The 11,947-nt window shown below is 34.2% G+C and overlaps 3 protein-coding genes across 3 annotated transcripts in view; 1 reads left to right on the plus strand and 2 right to left on the minus strand.

Annotated features, from left to right (window-relative positions):
- Positions 1-47: 47 nt before the first annotated feature.
- LOAG_08698 (hypothetical protein) lies at positions 48-1,237 on the plus strand (the record flags this gene model as incomplete). The annotated part of the gene is made up of 3 exons (XM_003144228.2): positions 48-167; positions 460-597; positions 732-1,237. The coding sequence occupies 3 exons, from the start codon at positions 48-50 to the stop codon at positions 936-938; spliced, it is 465 nt and encodes a 154-aa protein (XP_003144276.1). The 3' UTR covers positions 939-1,237.
- A 1,088-nt stretch (positions 1,238-2,325) lies between these two features.
- On the minus strand, positions 2,326-8,134 carry LOAG_08699 (GTP-ase activating protein for Arf containing protein; the record flags this gene model as incomplete). Its single annotated transcript, XM_003144229.2, has 17 exons — positions 2,326-2,525; positions 2,784-2,894; positions 2,988-3,097; positions 3,317-3,459; positions 3,523-3,585; positions 3,856-3,999; positions 4,131-4,231; positions 4,456-4,661; positions 5,175-5,436; positions 5,578-5,708; positions 5,821-5,952; positions 6,138-6,308; positions 6,588-6,816; positions 7,084-7,260; positions 7,471-7,529; positions 7,848-7,905; positions 8,064-8,134. 17 exons carry the CDS (start codon positions 8,132-8,134, stop codon positions 2,408-2,410), a joined length of 2,286 nt encoding a protein of 761 aa, XP_003144277.1. The 3' UTR covers positions 2,326-2,407.
- Positions 8,135-8,965: 831 nt separating this feature from the next.
- Positions 8,966-11,947, minus strand: part of LOAG_08700 (hypothetical protein) — a 3,741-nt gene continuing 759 nt past the window's right edge. The window contains exons 2-5 of the mRNA XM_020447774.1: positions 11,156-11,458; positions 10,677-10,843; positions 10,065-10,266; positions 8,966-9,936 (exon numbers count right to left, since the gene is read on the minus strand). Of these exons, the coding sequence (XP_020302032.1) occupies positions 9,815-9,936; positions 10,065-10,266; positions 10,677-10,843; positions 11,156-11,458 (794 nt within the window). The 3' untranslated portion in view covers positions 8,966-9,814. The remainder of the gene's footprint in view (positions 9,937-10,064; positions 10,267-10,676; positions 10,844-11,155; positions 11,459-11,947) is intronic.

Consider the following 11,947-nt stretch of genomic DNA (forward strand, 5'->3'; position numbering starts at 1 on the left):
AGTGTAGGAGTATATCATTTTTTTAATTCTTTAGCATTCTAATAGCTATGGATGTTTGTCCTTGCAGAGTATATGATGCAATCACTCCAACAATAAGTTTAAGTGGTCCGACAAATTTCGCTCCATTGATTTACGAAGCCATTGAAATTTGCGAGAAAGTCCAAAATGTTTGTCTTCTTGATTGTTGTTTATTAAATTAGAAGAGGGAAATCATTCTTGTGAGGAGGCTTCCCAGGAATTCCAAAATCACTTTATATCAAACGAAAAATTGAGCTTTGATTAAAACACGCTTGCACTAACTGTTACTATAATCTTAGCGATTCTAATGATTGGGAAGAAATAAGCTTTAATCACTTAATCGAAATAGTCTTTAATCACTTAAATGAAATAATCTTTAGCCGTTATTTGTGGTCAGATATTGAAATAGGAAGGGATTCTTATTGAAAAGTTTGTTTGCAGTATCATATACTAGTGATAGTAGCAGATGGACAAGTAACGAACGAAAAGGCAACTCGGAAGGCAATTGTACGAGCATGCCAGCACCCATTGTCAATTATTGTTGTCGGTGTTGGTGATGGACCATGGGACATGATGAAGGTTGCTTATCCAGTACCCTAAAAACTTACTTAGTTTTTACTTAATTATCCAAATTTTATTCAACCTTCCAAAACTTTTCTTCCGGTACTTTGCACAAACTCAATAAATTAGCAAATCGCATTTGCTAATTTCAGGTATTTGACGAATCTTTACCGAGAAGACCCTGGGATAACTTTCATTTTGTTGAATTTCATGAAGTAATGCAGAAAGCGGGCAGTATCAATTCGGGCGAATTGTCATTCGCAGTACATTCACTGTTAGAAATACCGGACCAGTACAATACAGTCCGTCAGTTGGGATTATTACGATCAGTGTCACCAATACCTGAACACGGCCCTTAACCGACCTATTAAAAACTTTTGATCTAAGTTATCATCATATGATTTCCTTCTGCGTTAGACTTACAAATACTTCATAACTTTATTTTGTTCATTTTAAATACTTTTACTATGTACAGTTGGATGACTTATGATGTCCAGTTTTCTGTGACCCATATAAAATGCTAGTAGAGCATGTGTATAAAACCACCATAAAAATATTCTGATATTTGACGTGAAGGAATATGGCATATTCCTTCACCCTTCTTCACGGCCAACTTTTTCTAATGATCATATTTCACATTTGTACTTTATCGCAGTGAAGTGAAAGACTGTACGCTTATTATTGTCAGTAATGAACAGTTTACGCTTATCTAAACAATTCCAAATAATTTCAATTATTTTATGTAAAGCAGGTAATAACGTTTGGCTCATTGCGATGTGTGACATAAAACTCTGAAAGCTTCCGGTGATACGTTGTACATTTTTGGATTGATCATTTTATAGTTAAAAAAATGACATTAAAAGCAACTTTACAATAACAGTACACAATAAAGCAAAGTTCATTTAATTGAACAGCTAATAAAATAAAAGTGACAATATCGAAAAATGACAAGAAATGTATAGAATGCAAATATCTCATCGGTTAGTCCTATAAAAAATTCTCATACTTTGGCATTAGGAGCAAAAAAGTAATTAAAACAAATAGATAAAAGGAAACAAAGAACGGAATGAAACGTATTGCAATTATTAATGTCACACAATGTGTAGACGGTATACCAATTTTATGCAATTGAGTGCTGGGAAACCTTATTTTCATTTCCCAAAGACGGTGACCATCCATTTTTATAGCAACATAGGTGAAAAAAGTAAGGACCACCAAATAAAAGGTCTGAATTAAAGCTTGAAAACTGCTCTCTAAACTATCAGTATAGACTGTTGTATAATGTAGGTTATTTTAAAAAACGTCGAATAGTTATCTAATATTTCATTATGTTGTTGCATTCTAAAGAACAAGCAAGATTCTTTTGTGCCCAGACAAAAGTAGAACATTCAGATGAAGCGCCTTTGCAAAATAATATGACCTAAAAAGTTAAAATGATTTTCACACCAGTACACTTTACTAAACAAATTAAGTTACATTTGAAAGCAGCTTCAAAATAGGAAAGCACCAGAAAGGTTTATGGTACTTCAGCACAAATAATCTCATGGAATTATTCCTGTACAGTGAGATGCATAATAATATTATATATTTGTCCTTGTTAAGATTGCTGTTTCTTTGTTATAAGTGTTGCTTTAAATTACCCTAACATATATCAATCTCTTATTAACAAAGAATTCTTGATAACTGGGTAAAATACACTGAAATTTTTTTTAAATTTCGAGAAATAGAAGACAAAATAGGTAACTTCTCGCTCAGCTGTGTCATACCATTCTCAAATCTTGCGAAACGGATAAAATGACTGCAGAAGTGATGTAAAATATAGTAAAGTCTATCGAAGCGAAGGGTCGACTTTTCGGCTGATATCCTGCATCACATCATCTACAGTTTCGTCCATTGGATTATTGAATTCATCGCAAAATTCGTCGCGCATTTCTTGCACTCGCAGCCTATTGCAATAATAAAGCAACACAGTGACTATTACATAACTGCCAAAATTAAGACAAATCGAGAGAATGAATAAATGAGCGAATTCATGTTCTTAACATGTCGCAATGCTTCGAGGATTTCGAATCTAATAAATGATAGTTAATGCCATGCTAGTAGTTTGATTAACAGCAGTTTCAAAGTTAATGAATGAACAAATTCACTTGTATCACTGGAACGCTGAGCAGTAATGTTGAGTATCGATAAGTAAATGTACTTACAATGTCACAATATCCGCATGTTTGCCTTCGATCGCTAAATCCAAAGGTGTTTCGTTTAATCGATTCCTCAAGCGCTGATCGGCCCCACGTTTCATTAACTGACAAACGATTCTGCAGATCGAAGTTTCTTATCAATTTGGCAATTAAATGTTTAATGCGTTTGAAGGATACTTTTTCTGTAAAGCTGAAGAAAAAAGAACTTACAATGTGCACGCTTTTGATGCCGCTATATGAAGTGCGGTATTCAGAGATGAATCCAGTGCATTGACTTTTGCCCCGTTTAACAAGAGAAACTCTACCACTATACTTTGATCCTAAACTTGAAGCAATCTCGGGATTTCTAGGAAAGATGGTATACAAGAATACCTGGTGAGGAATACAGCAAATATATTTATTACTGCAGTAGTACAAGTTCTTTACTTGTTCAGAATAACGTAAGGGAGTAAAATAAAAATACTCAAAAAGACAGGATGAAATTAACATGTCGGCTAATAATTTGAAACAAACACAAAGTCTATAGTACTACGACATACATGTTCTATGGCAATATGGAGTGCTGTTGTGTCATTCAGAGAAGTATTTACATCGAATCCTTCCGCAATAAGTCGACACAATTCTAAAGTATCGCCCGTTGCTGCAGCAAATACAGCTCGATTATTGTGGTCAATGTCACTTACTGCAAAAGATGAAAATTTAAACTATTATCCATAGAAAGAACAACTCCACAAAGTAAACTTACATTTGTAATGCTCTATATCCAAATTTGAATCAGATCCATATGCGGAAATCTTTCTCCTGCCTTCTGAAACAAACCGAAATCCAGATCAAATTTTTGATACCGTAATTTCTGCAGCAAATAATAGCTTAAATCACGTCAACGTAGAAGGTTGCCATATGATGATTCGTGAGGCACATCTTGTCGTCGTACTACTACGACAACATGGCTAGATTTTCAGCGATTGCCAAAATTATATTGAAAGATAAAATTAACATCGTTTTTTCAAAACTTCATCTTATGCCAACTTATAATTGATTTTATAATTAATACAAAATAATAAGGCACTGGAAGAACCTTTAGTCGGGATTTCAACGGATTTCCATCCTGTATCAGAAAAATACCCAGCTAACTGTTCTTGTTCATTATCAAAATATGGTGATGGTTCTGACAAATAACGACTGACTGAAGAAAGTTGATTTGAGGACGATCGATGTATTGCTAAAGTGAAAAGACATTCTCAATTTTGTATCAAAACATTTCGTTTCGCGCTAATGAAAATTTAATTTTCGTTTTTTGTGCAAGTCACAACTCTGAGAAGTTACAAATTCCAGAAGTTTTATAATGGAAACCTTTCGCACGTTTGGCAGAAGATTTTCTTGCCCTTTCGCTGAATTTCATTACAAATCGCCTTTCAATGTATTTAGCTTTAATCCATGCCTCCCGCACTGGTCTGAAATTATTTAACATACATAGGTTCTGCTTCTTAACAGTTTATTACCTACTTTGTAGTCGTATAAGTATTAAAAGAACTTCCATTCCGGAACACACCGTCAAGTAATGAAATGTAGAATTTCATTACTTAATACTTCAAAGTATACCATTCCAAAACAAAATGACATTGGGTTACATGTTGACTATAACAAAACACTTTTTTTTAAATCAAATGTGAAATACCTTGCAGAAGTAGCAATGGGGCGTGGTGGTATTACTTTCACTGTGGGAATATGAGCAAGGTAGATTGAGTTCACTGCGCGATTTCCCAAAGCTAACAATACCTTTTTCTGCTCCGGTTCCAATGTATCCATTATCAGAGAACGAACTTTCGAAATCTGTACACCAAAGCTTCGGTGTATACCACAACATTCAATGCATAACAAAACCTAAATCAAACAAGAAGAGTTAATCCTTCAAATTGCAAAGAACATATCAAGAAAAATATGTCAATTATTTTTAGAAATTATTATTTTATCAATTATTATTTTCTTCACTCGACTCATGCATGGTCCATCCAGGTTTCGCTGACTGCTTAGCAATCAATGTTCAACTGCCAAATTTAAAAAGAAAAGGAAAAAGTAGCTCAGCGTTTTGCAATGTATGCAGTATGAAATTGTATCAGAACTATAACCTTAAACTGCTTTATATATATTTTATAAAGGTTTTGATCCTTGAGCATAGCAAAAGATTTATCTGAGGCCCCAGAACCAAATGGCTGCCCCTTTACCTACTTTAATATAATAACGCTAATACAAACCATATCGTCAAATTATCTAAATTAAAAACAAAACATTTCTGCAATTGTTATGTCGGACCGACATAAAAACAATATTATGTGCGAAATATACTAGCAACTTCAACGAAAAATGAAAAATTCGTTTAAAAAACAGTAAACTTACTCCGAGATTAATACTGGCCCATTTTGGAGATTCGATAGAGCAATCAGCACAAACATCATTGCCTGGAATTCGTCTCAGTTCAGCCAATAACGATTCATGGTGCAAAGTTGACGCAGAGTCGGGAATTCCATCGTTAATCTGCTTTACAGTTGTTAATTGGAACACCGTATCATCATTTTCATGTAAGTAATGAATTGTTCGTTGAAGAGCTCGCATCCATGCATTACATAACGTATCCGAATCAGCTTGTAACAAATGATTCCTAAAATTATGGCAAGAATTGAATATTTCTCAAGAACACCGATTAAAATTGATAATATTGTCAAAATCGTTAGGCCCAAACATGTTAGATATAATCAATGCTATTTCAGATATTTAGATTGAGGTAGGTAAAGTTCAATACTTTGCTGGCGTGACCAATTCGAAACAACATGTCCTTTCAAATGTTGTAGGCGCTGGCCTGACAAGACACAGCTTCAAATCCGACTCCATAATCGTTGGCGTCTCCATCGCATCGGATCGATGAGAATAAATCTTGAGAAGAGTATTTAAAAAAGGATACCTTCTGAAACTAACTAAAAATCTCAATCCGGTGAAGTATATATAGCTTGAAACATTGTCTTTCTCAAATTCCTCGAAACCTTACTAATTTGTTGTCCTTAATTTGAAACCAACGTCGATGCCATGTCTTAAAAGCATTGGTAGCTCGTTTGAAAAGGTAACCTTCCATAACAACATCATCTTCTGGAGAAATACCTGTCGGATGCAGAAACACTTCCTAAAACAAACAGCTTAGTTGTGTAGAACATACAACACAATATAACAATATAATATTATAATACAAGAAAAGCTATGATGCGAAAACAAAACTTGACTAAGCTTTACAGCAATTTAGAGAATATAAATTAAACTTTTATAAATGATCCCGAAATCGAACCATTTAGTTTAGAACCAGCAGTTTACCTTAGGTACTAAAGCATGACGATCTTGCATTTTTCTTTTCACATATTTACTTTTATTCGCCAGCAATGATGAGGTATCAGCTATTGCACCACTTTCAACTGCTGTCCATTCATCAAAAAACACGTGTCCACGTACAAAAAATGTGCTGCATTCTTTCACAAAGGACCATAACTAAAAGATACATTGAAATAGCATACTGATGTTAGAATAACAAATAAAATTATTAGAGTCTAACTGACCGATGGAATAAATAGGTTGAATAAACATTTTCTACATATCTATACATTTACATGCTTGACAAAGAGCAACATTCAAACACATACATTGCACTGAATGTGCATTGATAATAATAACAAAGGTGCACAGATTTCTTAAATACTCGCAGTTTACATATGCACTTAAAAAAAATTAATACTTTGCTTTCACTTGCGAATACCAAAGTAAACTTACAGCATCTAAAACAGTGTAGTCTTTGTGCGCATGAGCGATATTTATTTGAGCAACATAGTCGAGTGCAGTATGTGCAAAACATGTACCAACAGCAGTAAGGGCATTTCGTGCATCTGCAATTTCTGTTGGTCGTGCACGATGCACCGCAGCACGCTTTGCAAGTGCTTCATCCAATGAATTTGATAAACTTTCAAAATGACAACGCGTTTCTGTTACTTTCGATCGTTCACTGAAACATTGCTTTCATAATGGATGCTTTTGGAGAATGGAGTTCAGTGAGTGAAGAAAACGCTCCTCATTTACCACTGCAACCGTTAATTTGCTGGAGGTAATCGATAAATTTTAATGAACTGAATATAAATATAACAAGACCATAAAACTTTCATTGTTATAACGATCAGCAATACTTCAAACAGTATAATCCCTTAATTTATTTCTAAAGTCTCCAAGAACTAGCATTGTGACCTAGAATATCCACCAACATTAAAAATATTACTTTTTGAGGAAAGAAATGAGGCTCTCAGCAATAGTCAAATGGGACTGTTCAACAAATGACTTGTAGATATGTGCGACCTGCGCGAAAACATCTGATAACGATTTCAGTGCCAACAGAAGCGATGGGTCTTGTGGCAAAAACTCGTAACATAATTGACTGATAATAGCTGATAAGGTGCTGAAACTTAACTATTACCAAAAGTTTACAACACTTAGTTTGATTATCCAGAATTAGTTTAGTTCTCCCTTACACCCTAAAATTGACATATTACATTAGAACTTGGGAGTCTCTACCTATATGCTGTTCCTGAAATCTCGAAAAGTATTTTAGAAGTCTTAAATCGACCAAAAAAAAGTCTTAATATATCATTTAAAAAAAAAAACTTACAAAAAGTCATTTACATAATTCTTGCCGTGTTCTGCCAAGGAGTTTAGTAATTGCAACACCTACAACAGTATCAGTATCTTTCACATGTACTATGTTTGATTCTTTTTATGAAACCATTGAGAAATAATAAGATTGTACCTTCCTCATTAAGTATGGAGCACATATCAACAATTAATGAGGATGAAATTATTCTATCATCATTTGTATAATTTATATAATATATGAAAGGAACTAAGTGTTCGGAGTAATGAATTTTATTTCCATCTCTAAAACGAATTCTTTACCGATTATCAAAACCGTTTGGAATTAAACGTCTAGAGTTCTTAGTGGCACTGAGCTGTTCAATATCATAATTTACTATTAAAAGATGAAATTACCTCAGTAAGCTTCGAATCTAATTTGGCGAAGTACTGCTCATGTGCTAAAATCGCTTGCCTGAAAAACTGACCGAATTCCGCTCTTAATCATTATTGATTGAAAAAAGCATTTAAAAGATGATAAATCAATTCTAATTTTTTTCTTACATCCTCGCAATATACAACAAACACCAGCAATATAGAGAGTGAAATGCAAACAACCTACAGAAAATTAACCTGAACCTCGGAGAATCCTTCAGTGCTTCCGTGAAATCGAGTTTTGGAAGAGCTTCTATCACGACGGACATTACTTAAAAGTACTCTTCTTTTAGACCGATTTTCTAAAATTTCACTCAGATGATACTGGAGTAGGCCCTTGTGGAATCTATTTTAGAATGTACAAATTGAAGTTAAGAAGTTACAGAATTTTTGCTGCAGGCAATAGCCTCACTCAATATCGAAGGATATTGAAAAAACGGGCAAATACCAATTCATTTCAGAATCCAAAAAAAAATCAAAATTTCAAGCGACTTGTGTACGCTAAAATGATTTATTATAAGGTTATTTAGTGAGAGTACAAATGTACGCCTGAAAGGACAAGTATTTTACATCTGAAATTTATTGCAACCACCCAGAATACTAGTGAGAACAGAGATGGGTAGAAGAAAAGACTAGGACTATTCGTATCCTTCAGAACTGCATGACTCAGTACTAGATATGGCGCTATATCAAAATCTCTAAAAAAATTCATCGTGTCCAGAGGGAATTTCGGAATCATTCGGATTTAGATCTTATGAAGAGTTGGGATTATTTAAATTTGAAATGCCAAAAAAAAATTGATGGTTCATCTCTATCGCGAGAGTATTGATGGATTCCATCATTCGTAAATGATACCATCTACGATTCCTCGTCTATAAGAGGCTGATCGGGAAATAATCTGGCAATGAATTAAAAAATCGATTGGGGAAATTGATGTATAAATAACATTACAAAAGTGAATTTATTAATGTCATAATAATAACAATACAACAAATCAAAGGGAAGCAACTGAAGCGCCATAAATACCCATCAACTTCAACAAGAAAGAAAACAGACCAAGTAAAACAAACCATTGGATCAGAGAATTAACCTGACTCGATAAACTGCTAAAATAGTTTTGGCTGCTCTATCTGTATTCATTTGTCACCCAATACCCTCTCTACTTTACACTTGTTCTTTCGCGGGCGAAAACTCTATTAATACGATTCTTATCATACGCTTTCTTATAAAGCATTCAAAGAAAAAAAATGGAAACAGCATAAGCGCAGGAATCATGAAATGCAATCAGCCAAATCAAGAATAACATATGGTTCCTATTTCAACGACTGAACAACATAAACACAGAAAATGGGAAATTTATTATCTTAGATCACAGCTCACTTCGTCTGCTGCAAAATACTAATTAACTTATATGTACTATATTTTGGAAAACCTTTTTCCAAAAGCCAACTGAGAATGATCCGTTTTATTTGTGTATATTAAAAATTAACGGCTCTCTGGCTTCAGAAGGACAAATAATAAACAGTTGGGACACGAAAATTGTGAGTAAAAGGTTCAAAAAGAACAAGTAGACTGCGAGTTCCTATGGAAACAAGTATGAACCGGACATATACAAGAAACGTATTTTTCCTCGCTTAAGGAAAGAAAATTGACACAAGAGAATTTATTTTAGCTTGGTTCATTTCTAACAAGATCAAGGTCAGAATCAGTCAGAATCACACACAATCAGAAAAAAGTGGTCAAAAAGAACAAGTAGACCATGGGTTCTTATAAAAACACAAGTATGAACCGGGCATATACTTCACAGCTAAAATCCTGTCAAGTCCTACAATGAAAAATGGCCAAATTAGAGATCGGGAGCATAAAATAATGAATAATTTTGATTTGAAAGAAAAAAATGAAAAGTATAAAGCAACTCGAGTTCAGTATATGTAACTCAAACGAAGAAATTAAATTTCAAGGTCGTCATCGGGATCACTCTCATCGAAATCATCTGCTTCGTCTGGAGTGTAAATAATACGACCACCAGCTCGAATCTTTCGATTTCTCCTCAAACGCAACCTTACCAATTCTGAAACATCAATGAAGAAATATCTACAAAATGAATATCTCAATATCAATTTTAACGACGCTTAAGATATTCCAGGAAATAATTAGAGAAAAGCTGTAGCCAACTGTGATAGTAACCAGGTTTTATACCTTCTTTTTTCTGAGCAGCTTCGTGAGGTAAAGACACGTGCTCTCTGGCCTCAAGCTCTGACTTTTTCAAATGAAGGCCGACATCGAAAGAACTCTCAGGTATCGGCAAGTTACCACTTTTCTTAGCAGGTGTATTCGCACCTTGCACTTTGTATTGCTTGAAAAATGAGCGGAATGAATCATCGACACACACTGTTCCCATCTGCAAAATCACTAATTATGGTCCCAGCGGACATAAACTTTAAGCAGGCATTATTTCATGAACAAAACATAATTTACATTAATTAGATAAATACCATCTTCACAACCTTTCCCCATCAGAGACTATTATTTCATGATGAATAAAATGTGTGGTATATAAGCTTCATTTGACAAAGTCACATGCGTCTTCAGGAATTTCTTTGTATTTTTATATACAATGACGGGTAGAGTAGTCAGCATACTACAGAAAAAAACTTCGCTGAAAGAAGCAAAATCCGGATAATTCTAGAACACCTCAATAAAAAAGATCAAACAACCTTTCCAACTTATTAAAAACCACTTATTCATATGAATAAAGCCCCCTTCACATGTAAAACAAACCATAATTTTTATAAATTAGGTAAATACTACCTTTACAATTCTTCTCCCATCACTCTTATATGAAACAATAGTACAGAGAGGTGTCATCATGTCACTGAGTTCTAAAGAATATGTTATATGAGAAACGGAACTCAATTTCTCCCAATTCTGCGCAGAAATGCACTCATCGTGCATTCGTGCAATGACAGTGGCGTATTCTGAAAGTTGAAAAGTATGCAAATAAACGTGAAATAAAAAATTCAAAACTACCTCGAAATCCATATTACGCATTTAATGCACTGCAGGTTCCTCAAGCTTTAATCAATGTAGGCAGTGAATTGAAAGAGAAATTCCGATGCAAGTAAGAGGAAACACGATAGAGCTTACTTTATACTTAATCAATTGTAAGATGCTCGTAAAAACCAAGTACTCTTTCTCAGTATGAGACTGAATAACAACGCAACATTTCGCTTTTTGTGCTCATACTTACGCTTTAGAAACTGGTCATAAAAAAAAGAAATAAAACTTACGCGAAATTTCTTTCAGCAGCACAATCACTCGGTCGAAAGAACTGTCCAAGATAACAATGTCAATCGAATCTAGGAAAACTGTTGTATTTTCAGCATTTTTTAAGAAATCTGTGATTTTACGAAAAATATTGACGAATGAATTGATTTCTTCTACTAGCGAACATTGCAACATAAAAGGGTAACGCTTTATCAAGGTATTTTTACATGACGTAAACAAATATACTAGTACTCGTCCTTTTTTGCGTTCGATGGCATCATGTAGTAAACTGGCCCATATTCTTTCTGCACTGCATCGCAAAGTATCTGTAAATATCAAGTTCACAAGAACTATAATCAACATTATGCACAAAAGAGCCCCCTTCACTTCCACTATTATAACTTAGTTTAGCGTATTACTCTACTCTGACACAAAGTACATATTTCACAGCACTTCTTAGCTTTAACTTTTGAATTTCTGAAATACTACAAAACAGTCGATGAAATCCCTATGTATTCTCTGCCTTGCATTCATTACCTTAATGGGAATCAAAATAAGGAACAAGTTGGCAAATTCTGAAATAAAATATCTGTTTATAGATGGGTACTTCAGTGCACGATTTAATTTGTAATCCACAAAAAACAAACGAAAGCGAGAGAAAACAAAGGGTCATTTATGTTCTTGAACAAAGAGGAGCACATCGAAACAATTGGGAACAATGATTGTCTACCAGTGTTCATAAACTATTATGGATTAAATAATTGATGAAGAGACACCCCATCTCTTGAGAATCCCCGTAATGTTGATCCTGGAGT

This window comes from Loa loa, assembly GCF_000183805.2.
Source record: "Loa loa unplaced genomic scaffold supercont3.24, whole genome shotgun sequence".
Taxonomy (NCBI): domain Eukaryota; kingdom Metazoa; phylum Nematoda; class Chromadorea; order Rhabditida; family Onchocercidae; genus Loa; species Loa loa.